Below are 23,397 nucleotides of genomic sequence, written 5' to 3'. Positions count from 1 at the left end.
CGGACGTGACGAGGTTGGTACTAGGTGGGATTTGAACCAGGGAACCTCGGGTTGCGCACGGCCACTCTCCCACTGCGCCACGCCGTCCCAGTAAAAAAATAAATGCATTTATTTAAACAAGTGAAGACCAAGTCTTTAAAATATTTTCTTGGATTTTCAAATTCTATTTGAGTTTTGTCTCTCTTAGAATTAAAAATGTCGAGCAAAGCGAGACCAGCTTGCTAGTAAAAAAAAAAAAAATAAAATAGACGCAGCTCACTGGTAAGTGCTGCTATTTGGGCTAATTTTAAAACAGGCCAGCGGGCGACTCATCTGGTCCTTACGGGCAACCTGGTTTCCGCGGGCACCGCGTTGGTGACCCCTGCGTTATAGTAATTGCCCATTTATCCATTTCATCACTCTGTATATCACATTAAAATTTAATCTATAAATTGTGTTATTATTTTTAGAAGGTGTCTGAATCGACAATATTTCTTAGGGGTAAAATTGCTCCAGTTTTTGTACAACCTCTTGAAATAGATTACCAAGGAAAACCGAGACACCACTGCATAAATTCAACAGTATAAGACAATGTAATAATATTAACAAAATATTACAATTAATTCATTGTAGTACATACAGTTGTTTGATGAAAATACAGCCGATTGTGGAAAAATATTGCCCTCATGACGCTAGTATCAATCCGATACGGCACCTACATTGGTATCTATACTGTCGATATTTGAGTCGATCCGCCTATTTCCCCTAAGAAGGAAACGCGCAGGTTGAAGCGGACGTGCACGACTTGAGGCAGGGCAGAGGCGGATGTATTATATTGTCACTCTGGGAACAGGACTTGGCCAACCAAACGCTACGAAGTAAGTATTAAATATTTGGTTCGTTTTTTAAAAACACGGACTATTTCTATGTGAAAGTGAGGCACGGTGACTGATATGTCAGGTGGCAGCTCACTATGACCTGAAAAACCGTCATCATACGCGAACTTTTATTTAATTAATGTGTATGTCCGCCTCGACACTTTCTGCTTTTTTAAATGTATTATTATTATTATCTTATTATTACATATTCAATTCTTAAGTTATCAAATAGTGACGTTTGAAGTATAATTTCCCTCACTACTGGTTACAAAAATATTGACCTTATGTCGCTCATTTATTCAACATAAAAGTTAGGGAAATATTGTGCACACTAAAAAACCCGCCGACATGCAACTTTGCACTTGTCCCCCCCCATAGCTTTGTTGTTTTAAGGACCTGTTTAATTACATAAAACAGCAAATTTTAGGACACATTATGCTAAAATTATGCAAAAAACAGAACAAAACAAACAAACGCACAAAAAAATAACACAAAAACGTTACAATCCGTTGGAGAAGTCATGTAAGAAAATACTGTATTTGACTTTGGTGAGAATCTGGATAAGGGTGTGCATACGATTATTTGTTTAAATGTTTTGTTTTAAATATATTTGTATTGAAAAAGTATCGTTGAGTCCATTCCAATAAATGGAAGCAACATCAGAATTGTCATCTACGAGCTGGGAAGTAGCCGGCTATCAACAAGCATAATATGGCCATACTCATTCCTCACATTGTTTTCCACAGAATTGGTTTTGTTACGTTGTTCGAACTGTAAAACCTCATACTCTCTGATTATCCGTCCATCCATCCATCCATCTTCTTCCGCTTACCCGAGGTTGGGTCGCGGGGGCAGCAGCCTAAGCAGGGAAGCCCAGATTTCCCTCTCCCCAGCCACTTCATCCTACAGCTCCTACCGGGGGTAATCCCGAGGCGTTTCCAGGCCAGCCGGGAGATATAGTCTTCCCAACGTGTCCCGGGTCTTCACCGTTGCCTCCTACTGGTCGAACGTGCCCTAAACACTTCCCTAGGGAGGCATTCGGGTGGCATCCTGACCAGATGCCCGAACCACCTCATCTGGCTCCTCTCGATGTGGAGGAGCAGCGGGTTTACTTCGAGCTCTTCCCGGATGACCGAGCTTCTCACCCTACCTCTAAGGGAGAGCTCCGCCACCCGGGCCGAGGAAACTCATTTCGGCCGTTTGTACCCGTGATCTTGTCCTTTCGGTCATAACCCAAAACTCATTACCATAGGTGAGGATGGGAACGTAGGTCGACTGGTAAATTGAGAGCTTTGCCTGATTATCAACTCATTTTTCGTGTAATTTTTTTTCCATTCTTACCAAAATCAGTAAAGGGTGTCACGTAGGACTATAGATTACAGGAAATGTTAGTTTTCACGACATCTAGTGGTTCTGACAACTCCTATAAACTATTAATAGTGAGTGGAAAGCTAAAAGAAAACAAGTTGTGTTTTTTTATAGGTAAATGAAGACTGTACTTTTTAGTAGATTTCTTGCCTAAGCGCTAAAAGCAGTGCCTTCTGACGGCAGTGCATCAGAAACAAAATGGTCAGAAAAGGAAAAAAACATGAGCCAACATTCGGCTCACCCTGTCAGTATCGGACAAATTTTTATGAAAAAGTAAGTGCTCGCCATTGCCCATTAATGTCTTTAAACGTCGATCCCTTCGGCCTAACACTTTATCTGTTTTTTGTCTCCCGGCTAACAGCTAAATATGTGTGTCCATTGACAGTTCGGAGCCGCTCCCCTTATCTAATAATAATCATCTGCATCACGGCAAATAAACTGCATTTCTTAGTTTCTTAAGTATCATTACAAACATGTTACCGGCCGAGAGTAAGCCAGGGTCCGGCATGCTAATAGTGTTGATGGAATCGCGTTACAATAGAAAGTAAGCATAAATTAACAGAAAATAAACCAAAATATTAGTAAGAGTTAGAGAAAGAATAATAGAACACCAAATGTTGGTGTGTCATAATGTCACAGTCAGTACACAACACGTAAGAGGAGGGCGGAGCAAAACATAAATTGGTGGTGTCGATACCACCAAATTGGTATCAGTACCTGTATATGATCGATACCAGAGTGATTAGTTCAGTATTATTATATATTATTCTGTGTTGTTTTTGTTCATGTTTACAAACTCAAGGAATAATACCCTGGACACAGGAGGACTTTGAAGGCAAAAAAAATTCCTAAATATTTAAACGAGTAGTAGATCATAGTTTTTGCTTTTCTCCAGTTATTGTTTACTATGGACTTTGTTTTGCTCAAACAATTGCATGTAATAAAAGAGAATAAGGAACTTGTTTGAATATTGTATTGATATTGTTGAACTGTCCATGGCACTATCATAAATACTTTGAAAAATGTACAGGTAATACTTGTGATCGCCATTGGTATCTGCCGATCTCACTCATGGATGATCGTATTGGAATTGGCAACATTGGCCTCATGCTTTGTCAAAACCGCTCGATTGTCGTGACATCGAGGATAAAACCCAGCAGGCACAAGACATTGATACGATGTTGATTATACTTAGATGTTCTTTAAAACGGACTTTGCCATTTGACGTTGCAATATAGTTGTATTTGTTAATTAAGACAACGTTGATGGCTTACGTTGGATCCACGTTGTTGGTTGGGAAATTACCAAATTTCAATGATCAAATCAACGTCACAACCTGACATTGAATAAACATTGTCAAAAAGTATTTAGTTTCAACGTTGTATTTGTGTTGTAGAATATTGATTGGGAATGACCAAAATTCAACAATCAAATCAATGTCAGAAACCATCATTGATACAACGTAGTCAAAAAGTATGTTGTTTCAACGTTATGTTTGAGTTTTTAGACGTCAGGACCTAATTCAACAAGTTCTTAGCGTTGTTTTCATGTCTTGTGCCTGCTTGAAAGGTTCCACTGTATTGTGTTTTCAAATGCTTCAAGTTGACAAGAGACTTTATGTAATGGCTGACAGACTAAAAAACATGTTTACATTGGAAAAATAAATCTGTTTACTGTGCTTTTTGATGTACTTATCTAATTCATAAGTAGATTTGGTCTACAAATAGCAGACCTCCAGGCATTGGTCCTACTCAGTGACTGTCTCTCTCTTCAGATGGACAATTCTGCTCCACGCTCCGGATGCTCCATGTTTGCGCTGCTGGTGGGAACCTCGCAGGTTTTGGGCCTGGCGTCTGTGGTGGTGACCGGAGTGTGGATGGGTCACTACAATGGGGGATTTGCTTGGGACGGCTCGGAACAGGAGTTTAACATGCACCCTCTGTGCATGGTTCTGGGCATGGTCTTCTTGCAAGGAGATGGTGAGGAGTGCAACGCTACACTGACTCTCTAGGTTGCAAGGAAGGCGGAGCAAGTTTCAATAATGAGACCGCTACACTGCATAGTCATCCCTGTCCGTTTCATAGGAACATATCTTTTTTTTTAATGCTTTTTTTTAATCCTTTTTTTAAACCTTAATGCTGGTCCCGACCTTCAAACAACATTTTTTTTAACTTTTCAACTTCTCTTTACTTTTCTTTGACACACTGGAAAATGCTTCAGCAATTTAACTTTGTTTACCTGTTGTATGGGCTTACCAGGTTTGGATAGGTTAAGTTTATGGGGGGGAAAACAATTGATGCCGTGACCCAAAAACATTAGTCTTAGTTTTGCATATATTTAAAACAATTTTTTTTTTTTTTTTTATGTAATCATAAAAAAAAATTCAACTTGCAAGACAGAACTTGGTTTAATTCATGGCATGAGCTTGCAGTATAGTAAAGTCGAATACTCTGCATACATTGTTATAACGGCACTATTCACAGCAGTGGATGTGTCATTGGTAAACATTGAAAATAGCAGCGGTCCTAAACAAGTTCCCTGAGAAAACCCACACACCAACTTTTTATGATTAGATAAACTACCATTAGAAAAGACCATTTGTTTTCTAGAAGAAAGATAGCATCCATAGAATCCATAACATTTAAGCTTATGAAGTAGAAAATCATGATCAATTACACCAAATGCAATCTAACATGACTGCTCTGGCAATTTTTGAGGTTTCAATCGTCCCCAACCAACCATCAGTCATTTGAAATAGAGCTGGAGTAGTTCCGTGGCCCTTTCATGTAGATTTTTGGTAGTCAGGCTATTATGATTTAAATTAATCCTTGACCTGGACATGAATGATCCTCTCCATAACTGTGCTGAGTACAGGAAGAAACCTATAGGTCGACTATTTGGACCACAGAAAGGTAACTTATTGTCTTTAAGAAGTGGAATGATTTTACCTTCTTTCCACGATAGAAGAAACACCCCACGTAGCAGACATCTATTAAATATATGACATAATGGAGCAGAAATGTAATCAGAAGTGATGTTTAAAACCTTACTATCAAAATTGTCTGTAAGAGCTTTCAGCAGTTCTTTAACATGACTATCATCTACGCAATTACATTGAAATGTACAACTTTTACCATCCATTTTTTTATATTTTATCAGGTCACAATGATTGTGATCTGTGCCACATAAATTCTGCCTTAAATTGTTCACCTTATTGATAAAAAAAATACTTTGAAATAGGGCTGGGCGATATGGACTTTTTTAAATATCTCGATATTTTGAGGCCATATCGCGATACACGATATATATCTCGATATTTTGCCTTAACCTCGAATTAACACTTGATGCATAAAATCACAGCAGTATGATGATTCTATGTGTCTACATTAAAACATTCTTGTTCATACTGCATTAATAAATGAGAGAAGGAAATCACAACTAAGTCAATTGACCAAAACTGTATTTATTAAACAGTTATTAGCGGGTGACTTTTCAAATGATGCTACATATTAGCAGTAATGCCACTTTTGGTAGCAACGCTTGTGCCCCACACTTGACAAATTAAAGTTGTCTATTCGACATCTTCCCACTTGAAGCCGAACATCTGCCAGACGATGGACCCCCTGCTATTTTTGTTAGGAATTAATTCTTCTTTCATTAGCACCTTCTTTCTCTCGTATTACCACTCGCACGGCTTCGCTACCATCACAGCTAACGTTACCCGTCTGCTACATCTCTGCTTCGCGAGGGCGTATACGTATGCGACGTATGACGTGACAGTATGTGGCGTGTGTAAGAATGTGCGCTTGCTGTCTGTGAGAAGTAGACACAAGAAGGAGTGAGAAGAGCCCGTAGTGTAATGCCCGCAGCTAAAAGCAACTGCGTGAGAACGTATACTCGACTATCACGATAGTCATTTTCTGTATCGCACAGAGACAAACCTGCGATATATCGCATATATCGATATATCGCCCAGCCCTACTTTGAAATATATTGTAATGAAAAGTGTGTAGCAAATAAAATAATTATTTGTATTTATTATTTCTGGCATCCTACTCTATTCAGCGGTCCTTGAACGCACCTCTGTCTTTTTTCCTCTCAAGTATAAAACGATCACTGTATGTAATTTTGGGGTACAGTATGTCGTTTCCAAATGGGGAAATACGTTAATGTCCCTTGTGTTCATGTTTGCATCTACGCTGGCGCCAGTCACTCTGTGAATTTATCAAAGTGCAGTTATCAATCACGATTTTTCGACAGTTTCAATTTAAAACAGTAATGCTAACTGTCGGGAGTTTTACCGCGGTTCCCATTGATACCGTTTATCGTTACATCCCCATACCTGTCGCAGTCTGTCTTCGTCAAGGCGGAGTGGCTTTCTCCGCACGTGCGGGAAGCTGGCATTTCCGTACACTCGCTAATATAGTGTGACCATTATAACATACAATCTTGCTGTAAACATAATGGTGATGTCCTTGTGCTTCAATTGCACCTGCAGCTCTGTGTATTCTTCCACCGGCGATAACCGCATTAGTCGCACTGGTACAACGGGACAGCTGTCTGTTACAAAGCCAGATTAAGTTAAAGTGATAACAGAAAAGGTCAGCCGGACGCTAGCGGGCAACTCTCCATGCACAGACACACAAACGTGTCCCTAATGTCCCCTTAATTGCCTCAAGCAGCATCCACAATGACAAATCCCCATCGGACCAGGCATTGTCTTCGGTCACCATACTGGTTAAAGTGTACATACTCTTTTCATGAAGCCTCGTGAAAACAATCACACGGCTTTAATTGTGTCTTCAAACACAGACAGACTAATAGAAAGACTATAACATGATCACTCTGAGATATGAAAGCAATTTAATGCCCAGGGTCCCAGATTTATCCCAGTGAGTACCACTAAACCAGTGTATATAAATAATCATTTCAATAAAATAGGATAGAAATATTTATAAATGTCACATTTTATGAAAATAATTAATAGAAAGCAGCGTTTACTAGATTAATTTTCCTTTTGGTGGCCCACCACAAATACATTTGGACCTGCGCCACCTGTAATGCCCTCCAGTATGAACAAATTATAAAGGGACTGTCTGTACTAAAGTTGGGAATCTTTGGGCACCTCACTATTCCCTTATAAATTGAATTATACATTCTTACTTCTTCTCATATTGTATATTATTACTATATTTTTAATATATTGAAATATTATTAGGATATATTCCAAATATACTACATTTAATTATCAATAATATTGATATTATGTCTACAATGCGCTTTCTTGGGCTACTGATGTATAGAGAGTATTGTGTTGTTACTGGTTTTTAGACGTTAGCGTGCACAGAATATGGACAACTACATACAGTACATGAGAACTGTAGCTGCCTATTCGGTGATAAAATAAATAAACATCCAAACTTGGAGAGCAGGTTTCCTTGATTTAATCTTTGCGCCTTTTAAAAACATAAACTTTTAAAACAATTTGGCCTCACAAACCTACGACTTAAAGACGTGTGTCGTCTATCTACTCATTCATATCTATGGCTGACTGTGTCCCTCCTGATTTATTAATCCACTTACTAATTTCCTCTTCTTATCTGATTACTTTGTGCTGTAAAGTAGTTTCTATTACCTTTCTGTTGAAGTGAACAACGCATTTATTCTTTTCTTTGGTCACTATTTCACATTCACTGCGGCTAGTATAGCTTGCCCTTGTTTCCTCCTTCCTCCGTGTGTCCGTGCTAACCCAGCTAACACATAATGTTATAAATGGTAAATGGGTTATACTTGTCTGTGATGAGGTGGCGACTTGTCCAGGGTGTACCCCGCCTTCTGCCCAATTGTAGCTGAGATAGGCACCAGCACCCCCCGCAACCCCAAACGGAATGAGCGGTAGAAAATGGATGGATGGGTTATACTTGTATACAAAATTTCCCCCTCTGTTTTCCTTTTTTTCTCTTTCTATCCCCTCCTGCTTCGGCCCAGCTGCACTAAATGATAATATAAATACATTTAATAAAGTCAAATTCAAATAAGGCAACAAGAGAAGTATCCTACACCTCTCTTTTGTAAAGTAAATCTGAACAGCCGATATGGGCATCCACATCAACTATATGATTTGCCTGAGAAGCTTGACAGGACAAAAATGTTTTTTTTTAAAATAAAAAAAATAAATAAATAAAAAATATACTTGTATTTCAAGGTACTCAAAGCGCTTTGATCAGGCCTGGGCAATTATTTTGACTCGGGGGGCCAAATTTTGAGAAAAAAATGTGTCTCACAATAAAGTCTGATTGAATGCTAAAAAGGTTATGGGAGACCGCCTTAAAAACAGAATGGAATTTTATTTTTTTTCTATGAACAATAAAACCCTGAATATTGAGAACATATGAACGTCACAGCCCCCCCCCCTCTCAATCAAAATATTTGACAATCAAGCCAAATGCAACAAAAATGCAACAAACACAGTGAAATATGAACATGAAGCGTAAAAAAACAAACAAGAAAAAACATCTGCAATCTGATATATGTGATATATCACTAAGTTTTAGAACTTTCTTGTAAAAATCTCCTTCCACGTCTGCTCCTGACACCCACATTTCCGGCGGGCCATTCTGAAAACACTCTGTGGAAACGCTCCCCACCCACACTGCTTAGTGCCTCGTCTGACCTGCTGTGACGTAGATTACCATAGTAACTATTAGAGTTGTACGGTATATGGGTAATAGTATAGTACTGCGATACTAATGAATCATATACGGCAGTGGTCCCCAACCTTTTTGTATCCGCGGACCGGTCAAGGCTTAATAATTTGTCCCGCGGCCCGGGTGGGGGTGGGGGAAGGGGGGTTGTTGGAATCCTTTTTTTTTTTTTTTTTTTTCCTCTGTCATGAAAAAGGGAGGTTTTTGTGGTTGGTGCACTAATTGTAAGTGTATATTGTGTATTTTATGTTGATTTAATAAATAAAAAAATAAAAAAATAAAAATAATTATTATTTTAATTTTTTATAAAAATGAATGAAAAAATTCTTCTGCGGCCCGGTACCAATCGGTGGTTGGGGACCACTGATATACGGTACCGTATCGCCTCTGAAAAGTACCGGTCCGCCACACTCTAAGGCCAATAATGCAATTTTTTCTGGTCGCATTTATTTAGAAAAGTATCAAAGTACCGAAAAGTATCAAAATAATATTGGTATCAGGACAACACTAGTCACTAAAATATCATGCAAAAGTGTAGATTCCAACCATTGAAATATGTTGTATAGTTCAAGACTTATGGTCATTAGAAAACATCACTGCACATCATAATGGCAGCTACACTCTACATCTTAAAGATCTAAAAAAATATTTGGGAATGTCCGTCGGGCCCGATTAAAAAGCTTAATGGGCTGCATGTGGCCCCCGGGCGTTAATTTGCCCAGGTCTGGCTTTGACACTATTTCCACATTCACCCATTCACACACACATTCACACACTGATGGCGGGAGCTGCCATGCAAGGCCCTAACCAGGACCCATCAGGAGTAAGGGTGAAGTGTCTTGCTCAAGGACACAACGGACGTGGAGAGGTTGGTTGAAGGTGGGGATCGAACCAGGAACCCTAAGGTTGCTGGCACGGCCACTCTCCCAACAGCGCCACGCCAAGATTGTTACCTAATGGTTAGATCGAACTAAACCTTCAAACAATGTATAGCGATAATTAGCATTAATGCAGATTTTTGGAACCATCTACTGTATATTATTTTCTTTTACATACGTAAATAATCAAATCTAAGTGTGACGCATCGGAGACTTGATCATTTCACCGCCTCGAGTCTGTACGGTAGTGCAGTAGTGTAGCTCTGCTTCTTAACACACAAGATCAGAGCAGGGATCAGTGTTGTTGATTTAGAAGGTATTCAGACCCTTTAGATTGACTTTTTTTTTGACAGCGAGTGACAATTTTTGGTTTAATCTGACACTTTTGGAGACTCCTGAAGGATCCAGAGCGTCCAGACGACCGATATTTCTATATTCAAGTTCTATGTATTTTTTGCTCCTTAAAATAAATCTGCCAGTCATTTCCCATAATATCATTGAGTTTTTGAGTAGTCTGTAGATAACTCACTGTACATGGAAAACCCCCTTTCTATCGCCAGATTCGATATGCTGTCCCCTCTTGGCGTGACTTCATCTACAGAACTACATCCCGTTTCCCTGCATGGAACGTAGTTATGGTTATGATTTGTTTTATTGTTTCAGAAATGTTAAGGTACATCAAAAGACCTCGTGTGGTCACTTTGGCACATTTTAAAATATCTGTAATGGAGTAGGAAGAGGGCTTCACGGTGGAAGAGGGGTTAGTGCGTCTGCCTCACAATACGAAGGTTGTGAGTAGTCCTGGGTTCAAATCACGGGCTCTGGATCTTTCTGTGTGGAGTTTGCATGTCCTCCCCGTGAATGCGTGTGTTCCTCCGGGTACTCGGGCCTCCTCCCACTTCAAAAGACATGCACCTGGGGACAGGTTGATTGGCAAAACTAAATTGGCCCTTGTGTGTGAATGTTGTCTATCTGTGTTGGCCCTGCGATGATGTGGCGACTTGTCCAGGGTGTACACCGCCTTCCGCCCGATTGTAGCTGCGATAGGCACCAGTGCCCTCCCGCGACCCAAAGGGAATAAGCCGTAGAAAATGGATGGATGGATGGATGGATTGGAGTAGGAATAGGCAAAGTTTTGGATAAAAGTATAGAAAACAATTTTTTTAAATCACTTAGTTACATGATTTTTTTCACCCAGGTCCATGATTATGGTTAACATTATGGGCAAAAAGATAAATATAAAGAATCACTATTTCCGGTCTTCCCTGCTTTTCCATCTCCTTTTCCATAAACACCATAGCCTGTGTTTCATGCTCTTTCAGCATTTCCTTAAGCAACATGAGGAAAACATCAGTAGAAGAGGACCAAAATAGATTACTAGAAGCTTGCCTTCTTTTTACCTAATTTTTCTCAGTTTTTCCACAGGTTCTCACTCACCTAAAGGATGCTCCTGAATTTCAGGATCGCATTTGGCTTGAGCCTTATAAGTTTATCCATTCAAACTCCGACCAAAACCCTTTTTCGAAGTCAAAATTATTAAAAGGATTTCTGCAAATAACACCTCTTGCTTGATCCGTCCCTTTTGTAGTCCGACCCCTTCTTTAGATATATTGCTAAAACCTGCAACAACGCATCTGGCAGCCATATTTGATCATTCCTTTAAATTCCAAGTAAAAATATCATGTTTCGGGATGAATATGCTACCAAAACACATACTACGCAATATGAAATTGCCCCCAGTCTTCTGTAGGTGTCAGCAGGACCGCCCACATTTTGAAGCTAAAAGTGGGTGTTCCAAGACGTGCTGAAACTCGATAGAAAAAAAAGCGTAAAATCACTTATTTTAGAGGGATTTTTTTTAACCTATCTTACCTTAATTGTACTAACTCAACGATTTCTTCGCAGCTGTTCTGGTGTATCGAGTATTCCGCAAGGAGGCGTCGAAAAATGTCAAGATACTTCATGGCGTCATTCACCTGCTTGCACTCATCATCAGCGTCGTAGGTAAGACGGACACAGGTGTGTCGGCGTTCACGCCTTGAGCCACGAGTAAGATGACGCCTTTCAATGACATTTCAAAGACCAACAATTGTACTTGTGCAAATCACTCCAGTCAACAATGTTGGACATGTGTGTTGTGTATAGGTATGGTGGCTGTGTTCGACTTCCACAGAGCAGCCAAGTACTCGGACATGTACTCCTTACACAGTTGGTGCGGGATGGCTACCCTTGTCTTATTTAGCTTGCAGGTAAGTGGATGTTCACTATCGCTGGGGTGCTTAACGTTTTTGACCTCGTGTTCTACTCAAATATTAACATGGAATTGGTAATTTTACTCTTGATTTTAATCGTAATAAATTCCCTTCTTAAATGATAAATCTTGAGGAATGGCACTCATAAAAACGGATGAAAAATAAAACGGATGAAAAATAAAACACACAAGCAGACAAATAGTAAATTTGTCCTTTCAAAATGAGTCCTCTCAAAAAGTAAATTCCAAACAATAAGCCACTATTTTTTTCCTACGCTTGGAACCTTGCGGTTTATTAGAGGGTGCAGCTAATTTATCGCTGGCCGCTATAGTGAAAACAGTTTTCATGAAACACATGCAAAGACACTAAAAATGTGGGTTTTGGTTTGTGCTTTGGTGCCATCTTTTGGACAAGTTTGTTCATTATTGAATGGCTACAGTACTTTCTTCTGTTTAGTGCTTTACACCGTAAGTACAAGTGCTGTTCTGTTTTCTAGTTGTCCATAAAATTTTTCTTCATATGGATTCTTCATTCATCACTCTAACCAATGGTTGTAAGTTTTACAATACAACTAAAAAAATTCTTACTTTACTAAATTGTCCCATGTTTGATGTCTGTAGGAGTGTTTTCATGCATATTTGTACATGCTATCGTAATATTATGAAGCTAGCGTCGGTCACATTAGCTAATATGCTAACACGTTTACGAGTGTCTGTGTTAGTATTATTAACTTACAATAGCTTCTACAGCTAGTGGGTTCATGGCGATGACTTCTGTTTTGTTTAACAAATGTAAACAATTAAGGTATGCAAATAAACACTTACAGAGTCTTTTTCTGTAAATAACTAATTTCACAACGTATATATCTGCGACTTATAGTCCGGTGCGGCTAACATAAGGGAAAATTATTCTAAAATTTAGTGGGGGCGGCTTATATACATTATATATATGTATATATATATATATATATATATATATATATATATGTACATACAGTATATATATATATGTGTGTATATATATATGTATGTATATGTATATACATGGGGCGGCATGGCGCTGGGGCGGCATGGCGTAGTGGGTAGAGCGGCCGTGCCAGAAACCTGAGGGTTGCAGGTTTGCTCCCCGCCTATTTACATCCAAATTGCTGCCGTTGTGTCCTTGGGCAGGACACTTCACCTTTGCCCCAGGTGCCGCTCACACTGGTGAATGAATGATGAATGAATGATAGGTGGTGGTCGGAGGGGCCGTAGGCGCAAACTGGCAGCCATGCTTCCGTCAGTCTACCCCAGGGCAGCTGTGGCTAAAGATGTAACTTACCACCACCTGGTTTGAATGAATGATGGTTTCCCACTTCTCTATGAGCTCTTTGAGTATCTAGTAATAGAAAAGCGCGATATAAATCTAATCCATTATTATTATTATATATATGTATATATATATGCCCATTTTCTACCGCTTGTCCGTTTTGGGGTCATGGGCACCTATCTCAGCTGCATTCGGGCGGTAGGCGGAGTACACTCTGGACAAGTCGCCACCTCATCGCAGGGCTATACATATGTGTATAATTATATATATATATATATATATATATATATATATATATGTGTGTGTGTGTGTGTGTGTATATATATATATATATATATATATATATATATATATACACATATATATGTAAAACCAGTTCTAAAATAAATACATTCAAACTAAATGTCAATAAATTGAATCGCAAATGAATACATAACTTCACTATTTTAGACATAATTTTTGTGCTTAAGAAACTTTTTATGACTTTAGCCCCAGACTTCTGTTGTTTGCTATTGTCATTACTGCCACAAGTGGTGAAGAAATGTATTACAATTAAAAACCAAAAAAGTGTAGTGTAGGAACACTGCACGATCAAACACATACCGTTGTGCTCAGAAGTTTACATACAAGTGTCTGTCAAAGCTATTTTGGACTTTTTATGATTTATTAAAAGGGTTATTTTTCAAGAGTGTGATTATTGTACAACATCGTGAGGCATCACATTTATATTTTTACACGTGAGCGAGAATTGGCTGCGTTATCGGACTGAACATCTGAACACAACTGTAAACGTCACACTTGTCTTTGTCTCTCACCAGTGGGTGATGGGTTTGTTGTTCTTCCTTTTTCCTGGTGCGTCGTCATGGTTGCGAGCCACGTACCTCCCCGTTCATGTGTTCTGTGGTCTGGTTCTGCTGGCCATGGCTGTCGGGACCAGCCTGCTTGGGATCACAGAGAAACTCCTCTTCGGCATCATGTATGTCTGCGTCCATCATATTTGTCCGGCACTTATCCCTGTGTTTGTGTTTAAAATCCTCCCTGCATGAGAATAGAAGGGATGTTTTTAACCAGGCGTTGTCTTCAGTCTCCATTTGTATTCGTTCTGATTGAAGGTGACCTGAGATTTAACCTCTAAAGGCCTTAGTGGCCACATGCGAGGACAGCACCTTTTAACTCTTATTTCCAAAATTGTGTACACTATTGAATTGGGGTCTTATGGCCACTTATGTGGACACATATACTGCTACCTGGTGGTGTCAGAAGAATACAACATACAATGGAATTTGGAGAAAAAAAAAGTGTAAAAAGGAACATTTGCATGTCACTATGCATGAAGTACACATTTGTGTACTTATGGACTAATTACATCATATTAAAAGATGATTTTTAGTTTTTATTCCAATTAGGGTCCAATAAGCCCAAATAGCAAAGACAAAAAAAGCATGTAAACCAACAGCTTGGGCCTTAAAAGGTTAAGACAAATTTAGTGCCCGATGTTTGGCCCAATGAGTACCACAAAAGCGATAGTATGCATGTACCTAATACATTTATTTAGATAGATGAGGATAGAAATAATCACAAATGTCATATTTTATCAAATAAATTAGTAATAAGTTGTGTTCACCATGTTGATTTATTGCTGGCGGCCCACCACAAATAAATTATAATAATAATAATTTATAAACAAATCAGCGGCCGCAGAACAGTTTTAGCCTTGATAAATCACATTGTGAGCGCTAAATTATTATATCTGTATCTCCTACTCCTCGTATTGTGGGCATTCTGAAAATCGGTGTATATTCTGCATTTACAGGAAAACCGACACGCTAAATGGATTGCGCTCCTTAAATTGGTCATTTAAGATCCAATCCTCTGTGCACGAGCTTAGTACAAAAGTAGATCAGCTATATGTGTGCGCTTTTAAGTTTGCACCTGTTTGAATATGTGGCCGCAAACAGCGGATATTTATTTACTTATATAGATGCACATATGCCAGCAGGCACAAGACATTGAAACAACATTGAGAACATGTTGAATTAGGTCCTGACATTGAGCAATGTTTAATAAATATTTAATCAATGTACGGTTCTGACGTTGATTTGACCATTGAATTTTGGTCATTTCCCAACCAAAATTCTACAAAAACAAATACAGCGTTGAAACAACATGCTTTTTAACAACATTTAATCGATGTTGATTTGACCATTGAAAGTTAGTTATTTCCCCACCAAAATCATACAACTTAAATACAACGGTGAAGCAATATAATTTTTGACGACGTTTAATTAATGTCAGGTTGTGACGTTGATTTGACCATTGAAATGTGGTAATATCCCAACCAACAACGCGGATCCAACCTTAGAAATCGTCTCAATTTACAAATACAACTATTTTGCAACGTTTTTTCAAAGTCAGTTTTAAAGGATGTGTATGTAAAATCAATGTCTTGTGCCTGCTGGGATGTTAAAAGTGAAATTTGAAAGTAGATGAAGTGCATTTCTTAGAAAAAAAAATTAAAATTATGGCAAGCATACAAATTGTTCATTTAAACTATTTCCCTAAAATAGGCATTGAGGCTGTAAAGGTTGCGTTATCCAAAGTGGGGCCCGGGGGCCAAATTTGACCCGCCAAGTCATTCTTTTTGGCCCACCAAATGATGGCTTCCTGAATTCTATACATATTCATACTGACCTCTTTTAAGCTGACACAATCATCGATGGCCTGTCTGCAAGGCTAGCAATTTGCTATTTATCGACTGGCAAAACGTTGTTGATTGATTGATTGAAACTTTTATTAGTAGATTGCACAGTACAGTACATATTCTGTACAATTGTCCACCAAATGGTAACACCCGAATAAGTTTTTCAACTTGTTTAAGTCGGGGTCCACGTTAATCAATTCATGGTAATGTGCAGAGGTGGGTAAAGTAGCCAGAAATTGTACTCAAGTAAGAGTACAGTTACTTTAGAGATTTATTACCCAAGTAAAAGTAAGGAGTAGTCACCCAAATATTTACTTTAGTAAAAGTAAAAAGTATGTTGTGAAAAAACTACTCAAGTACTGAATAACTGATGAGTAACCTGATTACGGCAACAAATAATGCACAAAAACATAAACATAGCAATGAGCAAATTCAGAGCCAGGAATATCTCTTAAGCAACTAAAACAATAATATATATTAAATAATAGTACATTAAAATAAAATTAAAAAAATGGCACATTGAGCCACAATAACTTAACAGCACCATAGCCTCAGTAGGTATTCATTGATTTGATTGATTGATTGATTGATTAAAACTTGTATTAGTAGATTGCACAGTACAGTACATATTCCGTACAATTGACCACTAAATGGTAACACCCCAATAAGTTTTTCAACGTTTATCAATTACTTAATAAATGACCAAGTCGAGGTGAGTTACCTCATACATACATATACATACACACACATATCATTTATACACACACATATTATTTATTTATATATATATATATATATGTATATATATATATATATATATATACATACAAACATTTATATATGTATATACATACATTTGTATATACAGTATATAACTTTTATTTATTTATTTTGCCGTTTGTGTTCACATGTTGAAGGTGTTTTAATGAATATACATGCATGTTTAACATATAGATTCCTATATTTCATGAAGACAAGAATATAAGTTGGTGTATTACCTGATTCTGATGACCTGCATTGATTGGAATCAGACGTCCACCTTTTCAAATGGAGGAGAAAAAAAGTTCCTCTTTTCTGTCTAATACCACATGAAAGTCGTTGGTTTTTGGCATCTCATCTGTCCAGCTTCCATATTCGTTTTTATACACTTTACAAGAAATACATTGGCGGCAAACTCCGTAGCTTGCTCGCTTGTTAGTGCTGGCTTTCGGAGACTCTTATTTTGTTAGCGCAGGCGCGATGGAGCAGCACTTTTATTGTGAAGACAGGAACTGTGCGATCAGTCTTTAGGCTTTTGACGGGAAGTACCATTGAAATAAAAAGTGTCTTTTTTCCTCTACACTTTTGATTGATTGATTGATTGAAACTTTTATTATTAGATTGCACAGTACAGTACATATTCTGCACAAATGACCACTAAATGGTAACACCCCAATAAGTTTTTCAACTTATTTAGGTCGGATTCGACGTGTGACGGTCACGTGACCGCCTGGTTTTGTTTGATTGGTCCAAAGTCACCAGTGACTGCATTTGATTGGTGAAACGCAGGCATGCGTAGTTCGCGTGTCTGACAAAATCAAAACAAACAAAACGTGCATTAACAGATCGATAAAAAAAAGTAGCGAGTAACGAGCTGATTGTAGATAAATGGAGCGGAGTACAAGTAGCGTTTCTTCTTTATAAATATCCATCCATCTTCTTCCGCTTATCCGAGGTCGGGTCGCGGGGGCAACAGCCTAAGCAGGGAAACCCAGACTTCCCTCTCCCCAGCCACTTCGTCTAGCTCTTCCCGGGGGATCCCGAGGCGTTCCCAGGCCAGCCGGGAGACATAGTCTTCCCAACGTGTCCTGGGTCTTCCCCGTTGCCTCCTACCGGTTGGACGTTCCCTAAACACCTCCCTAGGGAGGCGTTCGGGTGGCATCCTGACCAGATGCCCGAACCACCTCATCTGGCTCCGCTCGATGTGGAGGAGCAGCGGCTTTACTTTGAGTTCCTCCCGGATGGCAGAGCTTCTCACCCTATCTCTAAGGGAGAGCCCCGCCACACGGCGGAGGAAACTCATTTCGGCCGCTTGTAACCGTGATCTTATCCTTTTGGTCATGACCCAAAGCTCATGACCATAGGTGAGGATGGGAACGTAGATCGACCGGTAAATTGAGAGCTTTGCCTTCCGGCTCAGCTTCTTCTTCACCACAACGGATCGGTACAACGTCCGCATTACTGAAGACGCCGCACCGATCCGCCTGTCGATCTCACGATCCACTCTTCCCCCACTCGTGAACAAGACTCCTAGGTACTTGAACTCCTCCACTTGGGGCAGGGTCTCCTCCCCAACCCGGAGATGGCATTCCACCCTTTTCCGGGCAAGAACCATGGACTCGGACTTGGAGGTGCTGATTCTCATTCCGGTCGCTCGGCTGCGAACCGATCCAGTGAGTGCTGAAGATCCCGGTCAGATGAAGCCATCAGGACCACATCATCTGCAAAAAGCAGAGACCTAATCCTACGGTCACCAAACCGGAACCCCTCAACGCCTTGACTGCGCCTAGAAATTCTGTCCATAAAAGTTATGAACAGAATCGGTGACAAAGGACAGCCTTAGCGGAGTCCAACCCTCACTGGAAATGTGTTCAACTTACTGCCGGCAATGCGGACCAAGCTCTGGCACTGATCGTACAGGGAGCGGACCGCCACAATCAGACAGTCCGATACCCCATACTCTCTGAGCACTTCCCACAGGACTTCCCGAGGGAAACGGTCGAATGCCTTCTCCAAGTCCACAAAGCACATGTAGACTGGTTGGGCAAACTCCCATGCACCCTCAATAACCCTGCCGAGAGTATAGAGCTGGTCCACAGTTCCACGACCAGGACGAAAACCACACTGTTCCTCCTGATCCCGAGGTTCGACTATCCAACGTAGCCTCCTCTTCGGTACACCTGAATAAACCTTACCGGGAAGGCTGAAGAGTGTGATCCTCCGGTCCCCCTTCGTAAAGAGAGGAACCACCACCCCGGTCTGCCAATCCAGAGGTACCGCCCCCGATGTCCACGCGATGCTGCAGAGTCTTGTCAACCAAGACAGCCCCACAGCATCCAGAGCCTTAAGGAACTCTGGGCGGACCTCATCCACCCCTGGGGGCTTGCCACCGAGGAGCTTTTTAACTACCTCAGCGACCTCAGCCCCAGAAATAGGAGAGTCCACCACAGATTCCCCAGGCACTGCTTCCTCATAGGAATACGTGTTGGTGGAATTGAGGAGGTCTTCGAAGTATTCCTTCCACCTATCCACAACATCCGCAGTTGAGGTCAGCAGAACACCATCCGCACCATACACGGTGTTGATAGTGCACTGCTTCCCCTTCCTGAGGCGGCGGACGGTGGTCCAGAATCGCTTCGAAGCCGTCCGGAAGTCGTTTTCCATGGCTTCCCCGAACTCCTCCCATGTCCGAGTTTTTGCCTCCGCGACCGCTGAAGCTGCACACCGCTTGGCCTTTCGGTACCTGTCCACTGCCTCCGGAGTCCTATGAGCCAAAAGGACCCGATAGGACTCCTTCTTCAGCTTGACGGCATCCCTCACCGCTGGTGTCTACCAAGGGGTTTTAGGATTGCCGCCCCGACAAGCACCAACTACCTTGCGGCCACAGCTCCGATCAGCCGCCTCGACAATAGAGGTGCGGAACATGGTCCACTTGGACTCAATGTCCAGCACCTCCCTCGTGACATGTTCAAAGTTCTTCCGGAGGTGGGAATTGAAACTTTCTCTGACAGGAGACCCTGCCAGACGTTCCCAGCAGACCCTCACAATGCGTTTGGGCCTCCCAGGTCTGTCTGGCATCCTCCCCCACCATCGCAGCCAACTCACCACCAGGTGGTGATCGGTAGAAAGCTCCGCCCCTCTCTTCACCCGAGTGTCCAAAACATAAGGCCGCAAATCCGATGACACAACTACAAAGTCGATCATGGAACTGCGGCCCAGGGGGGTCCTGGTGCCAAGTGCACATATGGACACCCTTATGTTTGAACATGGTGTTTGTTATGGACAAACTGTGACGAGCACAAAAGTCCAATAACAGAACACCACTCGGGTTCAGATCCGGGTGGCCATTCTTCCCAATCACGCCTCTCCAGGTTTCACTGGCGTTGCCAACGTGAGCGTTGAAGTCCCCCAGTAGGACAAGGGAATCACCCGGGGGAGCACTTTCCAGTACTCCCTCGAGTGTACCCAAAAAGGGTGGGTACTCTGAACTGCTGTTTGGTGCATAATTTAGTACTTGACACACTGTAACGTGTGTCAAGTACTAAATTATATCACTCCGTGTACCTAAGGATTTGATTAAAATGCTACTTAAAATGGACCCTCACCTGACCTTTGAGGCTCAAATAAAACTGTGCAAGACCTCCTTTTACCACCTCAGGAACATTGCTAAACTCCGCCCCTCACTCACTGTGTCTGATGCCGAGAGACTTGTTCATCCACGCTTTTGTCTCCTCCGGGCTCGACTACTGCAACACACTTCTTGTCGGGATCCCCAGCAAGAACATCCAGAAGCTGCAGTACATACAGAATAGTGCTGCTAGGATTCTGACAAGAGTGCGGAAATACGAACATATCACACCAACTCTCAAATCCCTTCACTGGCTTCCGGTTCCACTCAGGATTGAATACAAAGTCTCCCTACTAACCCACCAGTGCCTCCGTGTGTCAGAGTTAGTTTGTGACGAACCCCAAGATGCAGCGATGGAGGCATGCATGGAGTGAGAAAACATGGTTTTAATTTGAAATACTAGAACAAAACCAAACAAAAGAATACTAACAAAGGACGTGCACGTGGGCGGATAACAAACTAAGGGTTAGCACATAAAAGGAACTTAACATGGAAGTTAACAAAAACAAAAAGGGTCTAGCATGGAAGCTAGCAGGTAGCGAGCAGGAAAACAGAAGTCATAACGTGTAGTACAAAACAAACTGGAAGCAGGGAACAAAAAACAGTAAGCTACAAACATCTAACGGATATCGCTTACCGCTACGCTGAAAATACAAGACACGACACGACAGGAGGGACATCACAATAATCCAGCACTGACTGGAGGACAAAAACAGGTACAAGTGGGAGCAGGCTGATTGACACCAGGTGTGGCCAGGTGCCAATCAGCCGCAGCTGAGGAGAAACAGCGCACAGGGAAAAAAACAGGAAACAGACAAAATAAGAGCGTTGACAGGAACTAAAAACAGGAAATACTAAACACACACAGAGGAAAAAGTAAAACACAAACAAACTGCTAGTGGCAAGCCTGACACCATGGAAATGGCCCCCTCTACCTCATAGAACTACTCACCCCCAAATCCTCCACACGACACCTCTGCTCCAAACAGGCCTCCAACCTCCAAGGACAAAGCTACGAACTATGGGAGACCAGGCTTTCGGCTCCGCTGCTCGCAGTCTGTGGAACGCTCTCCCTGACCACCTGAGGGCACCTCAGACTGTGATGCTTTTAAAAAAAGGCTTAAAACCCCTTTTTAAAAAAGCCTTTTTATAGATATATGCCTACTAGGTCTAGCTATTAGGCTGTAGTAGTTTTTATATTTTATTTATTTTTATCATCCTTTTATTTTATTTTATTTTTTTAATACATTGTATCACTTTGAGGTTGTTTGCACAATGTACATAAAGTGCTTTTTACAAATAAAATATATTATTAATCTACTGTAGCATGCTAACGTTAACGGTCATAAAGTACCAAAATATGGCTGAAGTGTGGGTAAACCTTCATAATTAGTACAAACAAATAGCTAGCATACTCACAATGGCAGGCTAACAGTTATCATACGTCAAGTAACAAAATGTATACCTGCTAAATTAGTAAACAAAAAGCTAGCATGCTAATATCAAAATGCTAATAATTGTGATGCGGGCTGTTTAAAAATGAGCCTTTAGCTTTACTTTGCACACGCCTGCTTTACTTTGTCAAAGTGCTTTTTTAAATGAGGGAGGTCCACAGCAGCAGCCGTTGCTCGTTAAGAGGAGCACTTTGTGCTTTCATGTCTCTCACTTAAGTCTCGTCACTACATTTGTCCTTTGAGAAAAACTGTATCTCGAGAGGACTGATTGCTCGCAACAAATTTGCTTAATTGGCCACACTGATCCATCCTGCTGTGTCTTCTTACTCTCTGGCAGACCAGGTGCTTTATAATGTGTAAGCCCCGAGGCCTCAACAGGAAATAACTGTGAGCACGTTTTAAAGCGATGTCACAATAAAGTAGTTATGTTGGTATTTATGATAATGAAGTTCAATTCTACAATACATGTTGACGTAAATATACTCATAAAATGAGCACCTGTTGCTATACAGCAAGGGGCCCAAACATTTTGTGAAAACGTGCCAATGGTCAGCATTTTAAACATGAGTGAAGCGTTTAGACCAGAAAAAAGTTAATTTGTGGTTCTATAAACATAATTGTTTTGCTGCCCACTTTTTGCTAATGTGTCATGGCCAAATATGCAAATGCATCGATTGCCTGGCAGTGATGTGTTTCTGTGTGTGGTCCAGGTCCACCTATTCCTCCTTCCCCCCTGAGGGCGTGCTGGCCAACATGTTGGGGGTCCTGCTCGTGTGCTTCGGCCTGCTGCTGGCCTACTTGATCACCAGAGACCAGTACAAGCGGCCTCCCAACCCAGAGGAGGAGGCTTTGGCGGTCCACTTCAAGACCCTGAGTGAAGAAGGCTCACCCACCTCCAGTGACTGACTTCTTCAAATGAAACCTGTGTTGCAGCCGTGTACACAAAGTCATCATCATGGTCTGTCTTCTTCTTTTCATTCCAAACCATCAACACTCTTTTCAATCCTTTGGTTTTTGCTCTTTAGGACCGCCTGTATTCCCTCAATTTGGAAACAATACCAAAAACAAACAACTATATGTATGTATATATATATATATATATATATATATATATATATATATATATATATATATATATATATATATATATATATATAAAACTTATGGATCCACCCTCCCTTTATGTGTCGTATTCTGACTGTAACCATGCTGACACAGTGTCCATTCACATACACTCGTGTAAACAGCTATTTGTCCATTCAGATACACTCATGTAAACGCGTATTTGTCCATTCACATACACTCATGTAAACAGGTATTTGTCCATTCAAATACACTCTTGTAAACGTGTATTTGTCCATTCACATACACTCATGTAAACAGGTATTTGTCCATTCAGATACACTCATGTAAACGCGTATTCGTCCATTCAGATACACTCATGTAAACGTGTATTTGTCCATTCACATACACTCGTGTAAACAGCTA

The 23,397-nt window shown here is 40.7% G+C and overlaps 1 protein-coding gene across 1 annotated transcript; it reads left to right on the top strand.

Annotated features, from left to right (window-relative positions):
- Nucleotides 1–748: 748 nt before the first annotated feature.
- Nucleotides 749–23,001, top strand: LOC133541568 (transmembrane ascorbate-dependent reductase CYB561). The gene is made up of 6 exons (XM_061885041.1): nt 749–857; nt 4,000–4,204; nt 11,713–11,811; nt 11,953–12,056; nt 14,186–14,343; nt 22,620–23,001. Exons 2-6 carry the CDS (start codon nt 4,000–4,002, stop codon nt 22,813–22,815), a joined length of 762 nt encoding a protein of 253 aa, XP_061741025.1. The 5' UTR covers nt 749–857; the 3' UTR covers nt 22,816–23,001.
- Nucleotides 23,002–23,397: the final 396 nt, after the last annotated feature.

Source organism: Nerophis ophidion, linkage group LG23, assembly GCF_033978795.1.
Source record: "Nerophis ophidion isolate RoL-2023_Sa linkage group LG23, RoL_Noph_v1.0, whole genome shotgun sequence".
Lineage (NCBI taxonomy): Eukaryota > Metazoa > Chordata > Actinopteri > Syngnathiformes > Syngnathidae > Nerophis > Nerophis ophidion.
The sequence above is the reverse complement of the archived record's forward strand: the minus strand, read 5'-3'. Positions and strand labels throughout refer to the sequence as shown.